The sequence below is a fragment of the Oncorhynchus kisutch genome, unplaced genomic scaffold (genome assembly GCF_002021735.2).
Source record: "Oncorhynchus kisutch isolate 150728-3 unplaced genomic scaffold, Okis_V2 Okis04b-Okis11a_hom, whole genome shotgun sequence".
In the NCBI taxonomy this organism is placed as follows: Eukaryota; Metazoa; Chordata; class Actinopteri; order Salmoniformes; family Salmonidae; genus Oncorhynchus; species Oncorhynchus kisutch.
In genome coordinates this window covers 5,941,014-5,959,503 of record NW_022261981.1, presented here as the reverse complement: position 1 = coordinate 5,959,503, position 18,490 = coordinate 5,941,014, and the positions used below count along the sequence as shown (strand labels likewise).

General features: G+C 45.8%; 1 protein-coding gene across 3 annotated transcripts in view; it reads right to left on the bottom strand.

Annotated features, from left to right (window-relative positions):
- Positions 1 to 9,734: 9,734 nt before the first annotated feature.
- Positions 9,735 to 18,490, bottom strand: part of pald1a (phosphatase domain containing paladin 1a) — a 115,280-nt gene continuing 106,524 nt past the window's right edge. For all 3 annotated transcript variants that reach the window (XM_031813075.1, XM_031813074.1, XM_031813076.1), the window contains one exon: positions 9,735 to 12,041. In XM_031813075.1, coding sequence (XP_031668935.1) covers positions 11,892 to 12,041 — 150 coding nt within the window. In that variant the 3' untranslated portion in view covers positions 9,735 to 11,891. The remainder of the gene's footprint in view (positions 12,042 to 18,490) is intronic.

Here is an 18,490-nt window from a genome sequence, read left to right as displayed (position 1 = left end):
CTAGTGGAGGAAAGACTAGTTGAAGAACTAGTAGAGGAAGGACTAGTGGAGGAAAGACTAGTGGAGGAAGGACTAGTGGAGGAAAGGACTAGTGGAGGAAGGACTAGTGGAGGAATGACTAGTGGAGGAAAGACTAGTAGAGGAAGGACTAGTGGAAGGACTAGTGGAGGAAGGACTAGTGGAGGAAGGACTAGTGGAAGGACTAGTAGAGGAAGGACTAGTGGAGGAAGGACTAGTGGAGGAAGGACTAGTGGAGGAAAGGACGAGTGGAGGAAAGGACTAGTGGAGGAAGGACTAGTGGAGGGAAGGACTAGTGGAGGAAAGGACTAGTGGAGGAAGGACTAGTGGAGGAAGGACTAGTGGAGGAAGGACTAGTGGAGGAAGGACTAGTAGAGGAAGAACTAGTGGAGGAAAGGACTAGTGGAGGAAGGACTAGTGGAGGAAGGACTAGTAGAGGAAAGGACTAGTAGAGGAAGGACTAGTGGAGGAAGGACTAGTGGAGGAAGGACTAGTGGAGGAAGGACTAGTGGAGGAAGGACTAGTGGAGGAAGGACTAGTAGAGGAGGGACTAGTGGAGGAAGGACTAGTGGAGGAAGGACTAGTGGAGGAAGGACTAGTGGAGGAAGGACTAGTGGAGGAAGGACTAGTGGAGGAAGGACTAGTAGAGGAGGGACTAGTGGAGGAAGGACTAGTGGAGGAAGGACTAGTGGAGGAAGGACTAGTGGAGGAAGGACTAGTGGAGGAAGGACTAGTAGAGGAGGGACTAGTGGAGGAAGGACTAGTGGAAGGACTAGTAGAGGAAGGACTAGTGGAGGAAGGACTAGTGGAGGAAGGACTAGTGGAGGAAAGGACGAGTGGAGGAAAGGACTAGTGGAGGAAGGACTAGTGGAGGGAAGGACTAGTGGAGGAAGGACTAGTGGAGGAAGGACTAGTGGAGGAAGGACTAGTGGAGGAAGGACTAGTAGAGGAAGAACTAGTGGAGGAAAGGACTAGTGGAGGAAGGACTAGTGGAGGAAGGACTAGTAGAGGAAAGGACTAGTAGAGGAAGGACTAGTGGAGGAAGGACTAGTGGAGGAAGGACTAGTGGAGGAAGGACTTTTGGAGGAAAGGACTAGTAGAGGAAGGACTAGTGGAGGAAGGACTAGTGGAGGAAGGACTAGTGGAGGAAGGACTAATGGAGGAAGGACTATTGGAGGAAAGGACTAGTGGAGGAAGGACTAGTGGAGGCAGGACTAGTGGAGGCAGGACTAGTGGAGGAAGGACTAGTGGAGGAAGGACTAGTGGAGGAAGGACTAGTGGAGGAAGGACTAGTGGAGGAAGGACTAGTGGAGGAAGGACTAGTGGAGGCAGGACTAGTGGAGGAAGGACTAGTGGAGGAAGGACTAGTGGAGGAAGGACTAGTGGAGGAAGGACTAGTAGAGGAAGGACTAGTGAAGGACTAGTAGAGGAAGGACTAGTGGAGGAAGGACTAGTGGAGGCAGGCAGGGTGCTTTGAATTCCTCTGTGTGTGCTGTAATATGGGAGAGCCATGCCAGCATGCCCAAAATATGTTACTATTCATCTCTCCAATGCATGGAGATGAAAAGCAGCTGCTAGCTAGACTGACTTGCAGACCAGTTTGAGGGAAGAGAGGGGAGGAGGGAAGACAAAAAGAGGGGTAAGGAGTAAGAGAGAGAGAGAGGGAGAGAACAAGAGACAGAGAGAGAGAGAGAGGGGGGAGGGGGAGGGATGACAGAAAGAGGGGTAAGGAGTAAGAGAGATAAGGGGTAGAGAGAAAGAGGGGGGAGAAGACAGAAAGAGGGGGAGGGGAGGGAAGACAGAAAGAGGGGTAAGGAGTAAGAGAGATAGGGGGTAGAGAGAAAGAGGGGGGAGAAGACAGAAAGAGGGGTAAGGAGTAAGCGAGAGAGGGGGAGGGAAGACAGAAAGAGGGGTAAGGAGTAAGAGAGATAGGGGGTAGAGAGAAAGAGGGGGAGGGAAGACAAAGAGGGGGAAGGAGTAAGAGAGAGAGGGGGTAGAGAGAAAGAGGGGAGAGAAGGCAGAAAGAGGGGTAAGGAGTAAGAGAGAGAGGGGGTAGAGAGAAAGAGGGAAAGGAAGACAGAAAGAGGGTAAGGAGTAAGAGAGAGAGGGGGTAGAGAGAAAGAGGGAAAGGAAGACAGAAAGAGGGGTAAGGAGTAAGAGAGAGAGGGGGTAGAGAGAAAGAGGGAAAGGAAGACAGAAAGAGGGGTAAGGAGTAAGAGAGAGAGGGGGTAGAGAGAAAGAGGGGGAGGGAAGACAAAGAGGGGGAAGGAGTAAGAGAGAGAGCGGGTAGAGAGAAAGAGGGGAGGGAAGACAAAGAGGGGGAAGGAGTAAGAGAGAAAGAGGGAAGAGAACAAGAGAGATAGACAGAGAGAGGCAGAGGAAGAGAGAAAGAGAGACAAAAGTGTTAGAGAGGAGAGGGAAAGGCAGAGAGAGAGCACAAGAGAGAGAGGGAGAGGCAGAGAGAGAGAGAGGGAGAGGCAGAGAGAGCGAGGGAGAGAGAGAGCACGAGAGAGAGAGAGAGCGAGAGGGAGAGAGCGTGCCTGCCAAGTTACAACCCTGCGTTTTAGAGGTTCTTATTAAGTTCCCCTGTCTCTCTCTCTCCCTCAGTCAGGACAGACAGACGGACCTGACAGAAACCACTTTCAGATGTGCTGCTGACTTGTATAATATTTTATCAACACTTTTCACAAAAATGACACAAATATACTCAATAAGTGTAGGATTGTGACAATGGATTCCATTTGAAGAGTTCCCCTGACTACGTTCTGCTGAGGCCAGTGACACTGAGTGTACAAAACAAAACCTGCTGACCAGTCGACATAGACTGACCAGGTGAATCCAGGTGAATGCTATGATCCCTTATTGATGGAGAGGTGGACACCGGTTATTAAAAAAGGATGTTTACACCTTGAGACAATTGAGACATGGATTGTGTATATGTGCCATTCGGAGGGTGAATGGGCAAGATAAAATATGTAAGTGTCTTTAAACAGGAAGTGGTAGTAGGTGCCAGGCGCACCGGTTTGAGTTTGTCAAGAACTGCAACGCTACTGGGTTTTTTTTCATGCTCAGCAGTTTCCTGTGTTTATCAAGAATGGTCCACCACCCAAAGGACATCCAGCTTGACACAACTGTGGGAAGCATTGAAGTCAACATGGGCCAGCTTCACTGTGGAACGCCCTGACGATTCGAGGCTGTTCAGAGGACCAAAGGGGGATGCAACTCACTATTAGGAAGGTGTTCATAATGTTTTGTGCACTCAGTGTAATTTTTACAGTATGAATTTAAAGAACACTACGGCTACCTCAGAATACATAGGGAGATTTCCCTGTGATGTGAATGTATTGTCGCTGATCACTTCCCTATTTGTAGGCCAGGCTAATGGGTTCAATTCACTTCCCTCTCATTGGAGTCTGATACTACTCTGTTAAGTCACATCAGACACATCAAAGGGGAAGATATGTGAAAAGGGATGCGAGTTGGGAGTGTCCTCCAGTCCACCTCCAACCTTCTCCTCCGAGTCCTCAGCAGTCCTCTCTCATCTCTGGAGGGAAGGCCTTTCACATCAAGTTAATTACATCCCCTCCTAGCCGCTCAGGTCTCAACGCAGCTCTTTGTCTCTGCTAATCTTAGGATCCCTCAGAACTGGTTGGGTTACACGTCGGAGAGGGGATCTGGAACCAGCCTTGGAAAACATTTCAAAGTCGAGAGCAGAGAGGGCCGCCGTATCACCTCACCGCCCTGGACCGTGGTCGGACTTCATGTCTTAGAGCGTATCGTGACCTGGAGTCAAGTTAGCTACCGACTGGAACAGAATAGCTTTGATCTCCTACAAGACATATCTCCATGTTTTTATTTATTTATGGCGATGGAATAGAAGAGAGGTGTCCTTGTTGTTCATAGCAATACGGAAATGATTAATAATATATTTATATACTGTAAATACATAAATAGGAATACACATATTATAAATGCTCTTTCAAGTAAGAATATAGATGGAAGGAATTGGTTCAGTTGTGTGTATCTTGTCTTGTGTTCTGCAGCTCACACACACACACCCCAAGACCTATTCACTCCAGAACCAGCACCCTGTCCATGCCAGAGAGGGATAATTCATGGGGTTGGCAGGGTAGCCTAGTGGTTGGAGTGTTGGGTCAGTAACCGAAAGGTTGCTGGATCGAATCCCCGAGCTGACAAGGTCAAAAATCTGTCGTTCTGCCCCTGAACGAGGCAGTTAATCCCGGTAGGCTGTCATTGTAAATAAGAATTTGTTCTTAACTGAATTGTCTAGTTAAATAAGGTTCAATAAAATATATAAAATTAATGACGTCAGAGAGAATGTGGACAAGGCACAGAAGTATGAGAGGATTTCCCTTAGCGATCTGAACGCCTCCTTGAACATGATATCCTAGTGACGTCCTTCAGCTTGACTATTGAACATGATATCCTAGTGACGTCCTTCAGCATGACTATTGAACATGATATCCTGGTGACGTCCTTTAGCATGACTATTGAACATGATATCCTGGTGACGTCCTTTAGCATGACTATTGAACATGATATCCTGGTGACGTCCTTTAGCATGACTATTGAACATGATATCCTGGTGACGTCCTTCAGCATGACTATTGAACATGATATCCTGGTGACGTCCTTCAGCATGACTATTGAACATGATATCCTGGTGACGTCCTTTAGCATGACTATTGAACATGATATCCTGGTGACGTCCTTTAGCATGACTATTGAACATGATATCCTAGTGACGTCCTTCAGCATGACTATTGAACATGATATCCTGGTGACGTCCTTTAGCATGACTAGACTCCTCTCAAGAAACAGTAGTCTACATTCACAATACTGGAGACTGAGTATATGACATGCAATAAATTCATTATTTTTAGGGGCATTTTACCAGGAAAAGACCCTTGAGGTTAGAAACGTATTCATTCAGGTAACAGGAAGTGGCAAGAGGTCAGCAAGAAGTAGTCAGCATGCACAAAGTCGGCATCAGACCTTGCCTGCCCTGGTCTCTCTATAGACTCGAGGTGAACAAGTCAAACGGATGTGTGTGATTGGACGGCCAGTGGAGCCTTTATTAGTTTCTCTCGTATCTGACAGAAGACCTTCAGAGTGGTTGGACAGAGCACAGCAGTTACGGTCGGCTTAGATAACATGTGGCAGGACAATCTCTCCCCTGGAACATCATCTCTTAGAGAATGTGTGTGGCAGGACAATCTCTCCCCTGGAACATAATATCTTAGAGAATGTGTGTGGCAGGACAATCTCTCCCCTGGAACATCATCTCTTAGAGAACGTGTGTGGCAGGAAAGTCCAAGCTGTCTGGAAGACACATTGTTTTGGGTTTAATAACAGAAGAGAGATGTAAAACTATGAAAGGCAGTACAGTATAATGAGGCACAGTTAGTGGAACAATTTTCACAACAAAAAAAAGGGACAAATGCTGTTGACGAATTCATTTTCATATTTATTTAGCTTAAAAAACAATAAAGTCAAAATACAATGGAATGAAATGAACATAAACCCCATCATCTCTGTACTGGACAACATTAAAATAAAATACATTTATATAGACACTTCTAATAGCTCCTTCATAACAACCCATGTGCAGCAACGTGGCTGTTTAAATAGTAATGTACGATGAATTTGATAAGGACAGTGGCTGTGTGGCTGTTTAAACAGTAATGTCCGATGAATTTGATAAGGAGAGTGGCTGTTTAAATAGTAATGTACGATGTATTTGATAAGGACAGTGATAATGTGACTGTTTAAATAGTAATGTACGATGAATTTGATAAGGACAGTGATAATGTGGCTGTTTAAACAGTAATGTCCGATGAATTTGATAAGGAGAGTGGCTGTTTAAATAGTAATGTACGATGAATTTGATAAGGACAGTGATAATGTGGCTGTTTAAACAGTAATGTACGATGAATTTGATAAGGAGAGTGGCTGTTTAAATAGTAATGTACGATGTATTTGATAAGGACAGTGATAATGTGGCTGTTTAAACAGTAATGTACGATGAATTTGATAAGGACAGTGATAATGTGGCTGGTTAAATAGTAATGTCCGATGAATTTGATAAGGAGAGTGGCTGTTTAAATAGTAATGTACGATGATAGGTAAAGAACATGGTAAATTGGACATTGGATGTGTTTCTCAAAGCTGAATGATGGCTGCATTACAAGCAGGAATGCATTGCTGCTATCACGAACACATTATTATACAGCCCTTCCTGTGGGTGTAAGATATAGTAAGAGTGCATCCCAAATCACACCCTATTCACTATGTAGTACACTGTGTGTAGTGTACACTACTTTTGACAAAATGTGTCATCATTAGTGCACAACACAGGGAATCGGGTGCCAGGCCAAATGCCACCCAGGAAGTCCTGCCAATGGAGAAAGAGTATCAGTAACTATTACCAATCGATACCAGAATATCGTTGACGTGGCAGTTTCCACATGTATATGTTTGCCGAAGGCCATCCGGCCGGACGTACCATTCCTACTGGAGTGGATCGAGCCCGATGACATCACAGACCCCGCCCCCATCCCTTTATGGTTATGACTCATGGAGACTGAAGTCCGGCCCCTCCACAGACCCCTCCCCCCCAACACTTTATGGTTATGACTCATGGAGACTGAAGTCCGGCCCCTCCACAGACCCCTCCCCCCCAACCCTTTATGGTTATGACTCATGGAGACTGAAGTCCGGCCCCTTCACAGACCCCGCCCCCATCCCTTTATGGTTATGACTCATGGAGACTGAAGTCCGGCCCCTCCACAGACCCCTCCCCCCCAACCCTTTATGGTTATGACTCATGGAGTCCGGCCCCTCCACCGTCCATTAACGACAGCTTTAAGTCGTACTCATGTGTGCACACCGTCACCGTAGCAAAACGTTTTGCCAACGAAAACGTGCGTTTCTGATTGGACAAGTTCAGGTCATCCTTTCCAAGTTTTGGTCTGTTTTCTTCCATTCGGTGTCTAGTGAATACGACCCAAGACTCCTCAATAAAACAGTCATCCCCCAGCCCTCTAATGCAAAACAGATCCTGCACCCACAGTGAGACAGGGGCATGTGTCCCAAATGGTGCCCTATACCCTACGCAGTACACTACTTCTGACCCTATTCCCTATGGACCCTGGTCAAAAGCAGTGTACTAAAAAGGGAATAGGGTGGCCATTTGGGATACATACGAGGCTGTGTTGGAATTATTTAGTTCACAAACAGGAAACCTACAGTAAGAGTTGTTTCTACAAGTTGACCATTTCACACCAGCCTGATCCACGGACTACTGTGGTTCCACAGACTACTGTGGTTCCACAGACTGCTGTTGTTCCACAGACTACTGTTGTTCCACGGACTAATGTGGTTCCACAGACTAATGTGGTTCCACAGACTACTGTGGTTCCACAGACTACTGTTGTTCCACAGAGTACTGTTGTTCCACAGACGACTGTTGTTCCACGGACTAATGTGGTTCCACACAGACTACTAGGGTTCCACAGACTACTGTTCTTCCACAGACTACTGTGGTTCCAAAAACTACTGTGGTTCCAGACTACTGTTCTTCCACAGACTACTGTTCTTCCACAGACTACTGTGGTTCCACAGACTACTGTTGTTCCACAGACTACTGTTCTTCCACAGAGTACTGTGGTTCCACAGACTACTGTGGTTCCACAGACTACTGTTCTTCCACAGACTACTGTTGTTCCACAGACTACCACTGTATTCTGGCTGTCTGTATTTGCAGGATCTACCGTATGGGCTCCTAAAGCAGGTACATTATGACATTGGAAATACGTTCGAAAATATAAGTATCAGGTACAATTGACACAATACATGATACTAGCTGAAGTGGATTCCTGTCTGTGGACATTGGATAACCATTACAAAGCATTAATGTGCTTAATGATAAACAGTTTGTTGTTTTGGGGTATAACATTCCTGATCCCAGATCTGTTTGTGCTCTTGCTAACTCCACTGCTGTTGTTGTCAAGAAAAACATGTTTGGCATAACAACGAGTGCCAAGGAGTTGGCGTGACAGTACATACAGACTGTCCCCTCAGGCCATAGCTTTCCTCCTAAAGGACACATCCTTCCCAGAAGCCCTCAGAACTGACTTTTTGTGAAAACAAACTGCATTTATTTACTGAACAATATTTACATATAAAACATTTTTAAAAACGTATCCGTTCTTGGAGAGGCTGACTTGAAGTACGAACGGTCGCTTCGATTTTTGTATTTATTTATTTATTTTTGAACCTTTATTTAACCAGGCAAGTCAGTTAAGAACAAATTCTTATTTACAATGACGGCCTAGGAACAGTGGGTTAACTGCCTGTTCAGGGGCAGAACGACAGATTTGTACCTTGTTAGCACGGGGGTTTGAACTTGCAACCTTCCGGTTACTAGTCCAACGCTCTAACCACTAGGCTACCTGCCGTCCCTACACTCTAACCACTAGGTTACCTACCGTCCCTACACTCTAACCACTAGGCTACCTGCCGTCCCTACACTCTAACCACTAGGCTACCCTGCCTAAATATACTCTAACCACTAGGCTACCTGCCGTCCCTACACTCTAACCACTAGGCTACCTGCCACCTCTACACTCTAACCACTAGGCTACCCTGCCACCTCTACACTCTAACCACTAGGCTACCCTGCCACCTCTACACTCTAACCACTAGGCTACCCTGCCACCTCTACACTCTAACCACTAGGCTACCCTGCCTAAATATACTCTAACCACTAGGCTACCCTGCCACCTCTACACTCTAACCACTAGGCTACCTGCCGTCCCTACACTCTAACCACTAGGCTACCCTGCCACCTCTACACTCTAACCACTAGGCTAACCTGCCTAAATATACTCTAACCACTAGGCTACCCTGCCACCTCTACACTCTAACCACTAGGCTACCTGCCGTCCCTACACTCTAACCACTAGGCTACCCTGCCTAAATATACTCTAACCACTAGGCTAACCTGCCACCTCTACACTCTAACCACTAGGCTACCTGCCACCTCTACACTCTAACCACTAGGCTACCTGCCACCTCTACACTCTAACCACTAGGCTACCTGCCGTCCCTACACTCTAACCACTAGGCTACCTGCCACCTCTACACTCTAACCACTAGGCTACCTGCCGTCCCTACACTCTAACCACTAGGCCACCCTGTCTAAATATACTCTAACCACTAGGCTACCCTGTCTAAATATACTCTAACCACTAGGCTACCTGCCGTCCCTACACTCTAACCACTAGGCCACCCTGTCTAAATATACTCTAACCACTAGGCTACCTGCCGTCCCTACACTCTAACCACTAGGCTACCTGCCTAAATATACTCATAATAGTTTGTTGGCAAAACACCTTTAAATACAGTTCATAACAACAGAGAACAGAAGACGGCAGGAGACGGGAGAGAAGAGGACACCGTGTGGGGGGGGGGGGGACAACTACTTACTGCAATACTTTTGACCAGAGCACAATGGACCCAGGTCAAGAGTAGTGCACTACTGTTTGGAATGGGGTGAAATGTGGGACACATCCAATATCCTAAGAGGAGGGGAGAGGGGGGGGCACATCCAATATCCTAAGAGGGGGGGGGGGGACACATCCAATATCCTAAGAGGAGGGGAGAGGGGGGGGGCACATCCAAGAAAAAATATATTTAAAAGATGGATGAACCTGACCCAGATTAGCCCTTTAATGAGAGGAGAAACCGCTGTGAAGAAGTGAGGACTGAGACACATACAAACAGCAGTAAAACACAGAGCAGAAGCTTAGCTTTGGCAGCATCTACAGCAGTTTGGCAAACGAATACCTGGAAGTGGAGTTGGAGACACTGATACTGTAAGTTGATTAAAAGTAACAGAAATATATTCCATCTAAACAAAGAAGCTGTTTGTTTTAAAAGTTTGTCGTTTCAACTATATTTTAAAACTGGAGAAACTTTCCAATACGTTCTAGTACAGACTAATACAATTCTGTCTTCTGATTGAGGTGGGGTCTATTTAACTGGCAGAATATTTACGGAGTTCCTCTAGACCAAAGTTGAAGCCTTTCCCTAACTCTAACCCTTAACATAACCTCAAACTAACCTTAACATAACCTCAAACTAACCTTAACATAACCTCAAACTAACCTTAACATAACCTCAAACTAACCTTAACATAACCTCAAACTAACCTTAACATAACCTCAAACTAACCTTAACATAACCTCAAACTAACCTTAACATAACCTCAAACTAACCTTAACATAACCTCAAACTAACCTTAACATAACCTCAAACTAACCTTAACATAACCTCAAACTAACCTTAACATAACCCTGGTTTCTAACCCTAAACGTAACCCTACTTTAACCCTTCACTTCAACCACTAATGCCTAAGCTGTTTGTTCTGCCAGGTGAATAAACCTCCTCTGATAAAACCTATAGGGTCCATACTAGTAAACCTATAGGGTCCAGACTAGTAAACCTATAGGGTCCAGACTAGTAAACCTATAGGGTCCATACTAGTAAACCTATAGGGTCCATACTAGTAAACCTATAGGGTCCATACTAGTAAACCTATAGGGTCCAGACTAGTAAACCTATAGGGTCCAGACTAGTAAACCTATAGGGTCCAGACTAGTAAACCTATAGGGTCCAGACTAGTAAACCTATAGGGTCCATACTAGTAAACCTATAGGGTCCAGACTAGTAAACCTATAGGGTCCATACTAGTAAACCTATAGGGTCCATACTAGTAAACCTATAGGGTCCAGACTAGTAAACCTATAGGGTCCAGACTAGTAAACCTATAGGGTCCAGACTAGTAAACCTATAGGGTCCAGACTAGTAAACCTATAGGGTCCAGACTAGTAAACCTATAGGGTCCAGACTAGTAAACCTATAGGGTCCAGACTAGTAAACCTATAGGGTCCAGACTAGTAAACCTATAGGGTCCAGACTAGTAAACCTATAGGGTACATACTAGTAAACCTATAGGGTCCAGACTAGTAAACCTATAGGGTCCAGGCTAGTAAACCTATAGGGTCCATACTAGTAAACCTATAGGGTCCAGACTAGTAAACCTATAGGGTCCATACTAGTAAACCTATAGGGTCCAGACTAGTAAACCTATAGGGTCCATACTAGTAAACCTATAGGGTCCAGACTAGTAAACCTATAGGGTCCATACTAGTAAACCTATAGGGTCCAGACTAGTAAACCTATAGGGTCCATACTAGTAAACCTATAGGGTCCATACTAGTAAACCTATAGGGTCCATACTAGTAAACCTATAGGGTCCATACTAGTAAACCTATAGGGTCCATACTAGTAAACCTATAGGGTCCAGACTAGTAAACCTATAGGGTCCAGACTAGTAAGGCAGTTCTCACCAAGGGGGCAAAATATGAATTAATTCTCCTCCTATATTAACAATGAAACAATAGAGCAAATGAGACGTAAAAATGTCAGCTTGAATCTTGGCGGCAGTCAGAGCAGAAGCATCAGAACCAGGAAATACCAACTGACAGTACTGAAACATCCATTCAAATACTAATAACATTGGTAGTGGGTTTGAAAAAAAGGCAGTATTATAATAATACAGTAGCAGAGTGATACGAGGGTAAAAATACAAAGCATTATTGCATTTTAAAGGTATATATATAAAAATCAAATTAAAAAAGCACAGGAGGACATAGGTTGTATAAAATGGCACCCTAGTCCCTTTAGAGTGCAGAGGGCCCTGGTCAAAAGTAGTGAACTATACAGGGAATAGAGCACCACTTCAGAAGCAGCCATAGTCTGGGGGTTCACAGTGATCTCTCCTCAGCTTAGATCAACGCCCCCCTGAAGGGACGTGATTGGATGTTCTGTCGTTGCCACCGGCAGCGGAGCCTGGCAAGTGGCGTGTCCCGAAGGTTCTCAAACTCGGAGAAACCCAGCTGGTTGAGAAGGTCGTACACCCCGGCCCTGGCTGCCACCTACAGGAGAAACACAGGAGAGAAACACAATGTGTAAAGACCACAGCAGGACAAACAGGAGAAACACAATGTGTAAAGACCACAGCAGGACAAACACAGGAGAGAAACACAATGTGTAAAGACCACAGCAGGACAAACAGGAGAAACACAATGTGTAAAGACCACAGCAGGACAAACACAGGAGAGAAACACAATGTGTAAAGACCACAGCAGGACAAACACAGGAGAGAAACACAATGTGTAAAGACCACAGCAGGATAAACAGGAGAAACACAATGTGTAAAGACCACAGCAGGACAAACACAGGAGAGAAACACAATGTGTAAAGACCACAGCAGGACAAACACAGGAGAGAAACACAATGTGTAAAGACCACAGCAGGATAAACAGGAGAAACACAATGTGTAAAGACACCAGCAGGACAAACACAGGAGAGAAACACAATGTGTAAAGACCACAGCAGGACAAACACAGGAGAGAAACACAATGTGTAAAGACCACAGCAGGATAAACAGGAGAAACACAATGTGTAAAGACCACAGCAGGACAAACACAGGAGAGAAACACAATGTGTAAAGACCACAGCAGGATAAACAGGAGAAACACAATGTGTAAAGACCACAGCAGGACAAACACAGGAGAGAAACACAATGTGTAAAGACCACAGCAGGACAACCAGGAGAGACACAGGAGAAAAACACAATGTGTAAAGACCACAGCAGGACAACCAGGAGAGACACAGGAGAGAAACACAATGTGTAAAGACCACAGCAGGACAAACACAGGAGAAACACAATGTGTAAAGACCACAGCAGGACAAACAGGAGAAACACAATGTGTAAAGACCACAGCAGGATAAACACAGGAGAGAAACACAATGTGTAAAGACCACAGCAGGACAAACACAGGAGAAACACAATGTGTAAAGACCACAGCAGGATAAACAGGAGAAACACAATGTGTAAAGACCACAGCAGGACAAACACAGGAGAGAAACACAATGTGTAAAGACCACAGCAGGATAAACACAGGAGAGAAACACAATGTGTAAAGACCACAGCAGGACAAACACAGGAGAAACACAATGTGTAAAGACCACAGCAGGACAACCAGGAGAGACACAGGAGAGAAACACAATGTGTAAAGACCACAGCAGGACAAACACAGGAGAAACACAATGTGTAAAGACCACAGCAGGACAAACACAGGAGAGAAACACAATGTGTAAAGACCACAGCAGGACAAACAGGAGAAACACAATGTGTAAAGACCACAGCAGGATAAACACAGGAGAGAAACACATAAACAGAACAGAGAGCAATTCAGGAAGGATCCACACACAATGAGTAAAGACCAGAGCAGAGCAGCCACCTGGGAGAACCACAGCAGGAAGAACAGGAGAGACAGCTATTGGTTAGAAGACAGCTGGTTGAGGTCACCCACACAACCACAGCAGGAGACACACACAGGAAACAACGAGTTAGGAACAGAGAAGGCTGAAACATCAATGCACTTTATTTGTGAGTGATCTCTGACCAAAACAGTTGCATTTAACTCTACTTACAATGTCCTGTTAACACCCTACATAACCACAGGAGATACACAGGGTCAATGTCCTGTTATCACCCTACATAACCACAGGAGATACACAGGGTCAAGCTGAACCCAAATGACCCTGTTTCCCGGTGATAGTGGACAATATATCATTATTCCTCCTTCTTCTGGCTCCTCATGAACCAACACAGTTGTTTTCAATTCTACTTACTACTTATTACTACTACTATTCTACTTACAACTAATTCAATTAACATGTTTTTTTATATTTTAAGAAAAAAATAGATATTTGACCCAACTCAACCCAACCTGGTCTCGCTCCCTCTCTGTGCGAAACCTGGTCTCGCTCTCTCTCTGTGCGAAACCTGGTCTCGCTCTCTCTCTGTGCGAAACCTGGTCTCGCTCTCTCTCTGTGCGAAACCTGGTCTCGCTCTCTCTCTGTGCGAAACCTGGTCTCGCTCTCTCTCTGTGCGAAACCTGGTCTCGCTCTCTCTCTGTGCGAAACCTGGTCTCGCTCTCTCTCTGTGCGAAACCTGGTCTCGCTCTCTCTCTGTGTGACACCTGGTCTCGCTCTCTCTCTGTGCGACACATGGTCTCGCTCTCTCTCTGTGCGACACCTGGTCTCGCTCTCTCTCTGTGCGAAGCCTGGTCTCGCTCTCTCTCTGTGCGACACCTGGTCTCGCTCTCTCTCTGTGCGACACATGGTCTCGCTCTCTCTCTGTGCGACACCTGGTCTATCTCTCTGTGCGACACCTGGTCTATCTCTCTGTGCGACACCTGGTATCTCTCTCTCTGTGCGACACCTGGTCTCGCTCTCTCTGTGCGACACCTGGTCTCGCTCTCTGTGCGACACCTGGTCTCTCTCTCTCTGCGCGACACCTGGTCTCTCTCTCTGCGCAACACCTGGTCTCTCTCTCTGCGCGACACCTGGTCTCTCACTCTCTCTGTGTGACACCTGGTCTCTGTCTCTGTGCGACACCTGGTCTGTTTCTCTGTGTGACACCTGGTCTCTCGCTCTCTCTCTCTGCGTGACACCTGGTCTCTCTCTCTGAGTGACACCTGGTCTCTCTCTCTGTGACACCTGGTCTCTCTTTCTGCGACACCTGGTCTCTCTCTCTGCAACACCTGGTCTCTCTCTCTCTGCGACACCTGGTCTCTCTCTCTGAGTGACACCTGGTCTCTCTCTCTGAGTGACACCTGGTCTCTCTCTCTCTGCGACACCCGGTCTCTCTATATGTGCGACACCTGGTCTCTCTCTCTCTGCGACACCTGGTCTCTCTCTCTGAGTGACACCTGGTCTCTCTCTCTCTGCGACACCTGGTCTCTCTCTCTCTGCGACACCTGGTCTCTCTCTCTCTGTGACACCTGGTCTCTCTCTCTGTGTGACACCTGGTCTCTCTCTGTGACACCTGGTCTCTCTCTCTGTGACACCTGGTCTCTCTCTCTCTCTGCACAACACCTGGTCTCTGTCTGTGTGACACCTCGTCTCTCTCTCTGCGCGACAAAAGTAGTGCACCATCTAGGGAATAGGGTGCCATTTCAGACACAGTTCTGTTTAGATCAGGTAGCTCTTTCAAGTTGGTCACTTACTCACTATATAGTTGACCTAAAAAAAAATTAGCCACAAATATACTTCTGATAAATTAAATGTTATCTCCTCAGACGGCCAAAGCAGTGGTGGAAAAAGTACCCAATTGTCATACTTGAGTAAAAGTAAAGATACCTTGATAGAAAATGACTCAAGTAAAAGGGTTGGGATGACCAGGGATGTTCTCTTGATAAGTGTGTGAATTAGACCATTTTACTGTCTGTCCTGCTAAACACTCAAAATGTAACAAGTACTTGTGGGTGTCAGGGAAAATGTATGGAGTAAAAAGAACATACTTTTCTTTAGGAATGTACTGAAGTAAAAGTTGTGAAAAATATAAATAGCAAAGTACCCAAAAAAGTACTTTTTACTTAAGGACCTTGCACCACTGGTTACTTCTGTATCAGATTCAGAGGAAATGGTTTTAACATTTACATACATTTAGCCTGCGTGGAATCAGAAGTGCTGTTACTAGAAGATATGGAGTATTGACAAATGGTAAATACTGGTTCTGGAGGCCATATGAGTCTATGGAGAAACTGCTGAAGACATTGGCTGCGTCCCAAACAGTGGTACCCTATTCCCTATATAGTGCACTACTTCTGACCAGAGCCCTATATTCCTTATTCCCTATATAGTGCACTACTTTTGACCAGAGCCCTATATTCCTTATTCCCTATATAGTGCACTACTTTTGACCAGAGCCCTATATTCATTATTCCCTATATAGTGCACTACTTTTGACCAGAGCCCTATATTCCTTATTCCCTATATAGTGCACTACTTTTGACCAGAGCCCTATATTCCTTATTCCCTATATATAGTGCACTACTTTTGACCAGAGCCCTATATTCCTTATTCCCTATATAGTGCACTAATTTTGACCAGAGCCCTATATTCCTTATTCCCTATATAGTGCACACTACTTTTGACCAGAGCCCCTTTAGTCTGGAAAACCCAACCCGGCAACAGTGACTAGAGTCTGGGTTTCAATGATGGACTCTTTTGGCAACTTCTGGGGTGGGTCCTCTTCAGACAGGCAACTCTCCTAACAAATCACAAGCCACAACGTCGCGATTCAAAACCAAAAGTTTCCAGGCAAAGCCTTTGCAGTGGTTTTTAGTGAAGGTAGTTGATGCAAATTTGCCAGTAGCCAATCACAAAATGCACTGATCTCCACCTTGCTAGTTACTATTTAGTATGTTATTTAAGTGGATAGAGTAGAGATGTGGGCATGGCTCCTCTAAGCCAAAAGAGTCCATCGTTGAAAGCAGATCCATGTCCCTGTTGCCTGGGGTTGGGCTTCCCAGACTAAGAGCCCTATGGATGCCATTTGGAACCCAGCCATTTCCAGTCTCTGCTGGAGAGTTGTTGGGTATGTGAAACATGCTGAAGGACATATTGAGGAACCTATTGGGGAACAATGGTTGAGATAATCATTGTTTGGCAATATCCCTTATTACTCTTCAACCATTGATTATAGCTTAGAAAGCCAGCATTGTAGAGACAGCAAAGAGAGCAGACCTTGTGGTATAACGCGGCGGCCTTGTCTCTGACCACGCTATATAGAACGCTCCAATAGAATCCAGATTATGTAGCACTGAAAGCATTTTCAACCGTCTACTATGTCACTGTTGGAGAAATATTTTCAGCCACTCAGCAAGAATCCACGAGACCTTATCCATTCTGAGCTGATTCATACAGAACAAAACAAGATGTTCAGTTTGCATCAATGGTGCAGCATAGTGCTGCTCACTATCCAGGAAACACAGAGACATGTACATGGTCATTTAGCACACGCTCGTACCCAGAGTGACTTACAGTTAGGTGGTTCTCTCACCTTAAGATGAATGCACTAATCAAAGTCTGTACATACATCTGCAGTAAACAGCCCTAATGACCCATAGCTAACTGGAAACACTACAGAAATGGGTCCAGCCAAACTGACCATTCAGCAGGTTTGATTCCCTGCTGTACCGAGAATCCATAGATTTAACATGGAAATAATTCCACTAAAGAATGGGTCCAGCAGGTCCATCAGTATGACTCCAGGTCCATCAGTATGGCTCCTGGTCCATCAGTATGGTTCCAGGTCCATCAGTATGGCTCCAGGTCCATTAGTATGACTCCAGGGCCATCAGTATGGCTCCAGGGCCATCAGTATGGCTCCAGGGCCATCAGTATGGCTCCAGGGCCATCAGTATGACTTCATCAGTATGGCTCCAGGTCCATCAGTATGACTCCATCAGTATGACTCCAGGTCCATCAGTATGACTCCAGGTCCATCAGTATGACTCCATCAGTATAACTCCAGGTCCATCAGTATGACTCCAGGTCCATCAGTATGTCTCCAGGTCCATCAGTATGACTCCATCAGTATGGCTCCAGGTTCATCAGTATGACTCCATCAGTATGACTCCAGGTCCATCAGTATGGCTCCAGGTCCATCAGTATGGCTCCAGGGCCATCAGTATGACTTCATCAGTATGGCTCCAGGTCCATCAGTATGACTCCATCAGTATGACTCCAGGTCCATCAGTATGACTCCAGGTCCATCAGTATGTCTCCAGGTTCATCAGTATGACTCCATCAGTATGACTCCAGGTCCATCAGTATGACTCCAGGTCCATCAGTATGACTCCATCAGTATGACTCCAAGTCCATCAGTATGGCTCCAGGTCCATCGTTATGTCTCCATCAGTATGGCTCCAGGTCCATCAGTATGGCTCCATCAGTATGACTCCAGGTCCATCAGTATGGCTCCAGGTCCATCAGTATGGTTCCATCAGTATGGCTCCAGGTCCATCAGTATGGCTCCATCAGTATGACTCCAGGGCCATCAGTATGACTCCAGGTCCATCAGTATGACTCCAGGTCCATCAGTATGGCTCCATCAGTATGGCTCCAGGTCCATCAGTATGACTCCAGGTCCATCAGTATGACTACAGGTCCATCAGTATGACTCCAGGTCCATCAGTATGGCTCCAGGTCCATCAGTATGGCTCCATCAGTATGGCTCCAGGTCCATCAGTATGACTCCAGGTCCATCAGTATGACTCCAGGGCCCATCAGTATGGCTCCAGGTCCATCAGTATGGCTCCGGCTCCATCAGTATGGCTCCGGCTCCATCAGTATGACTCCATCAGTATGGCTCCAGGTCCATCAGTATGACTCCAGGTCCATCAGTATGACTCCATCAGTATGGCTCCAGGTCCATCAGTATGACTCCAGGTCCATCAGTATGACTCCATCAGTATGGCTCCAGGTCCATTCTGTTAAAAGGTTGCTTGGGGACTTAGCCCATACT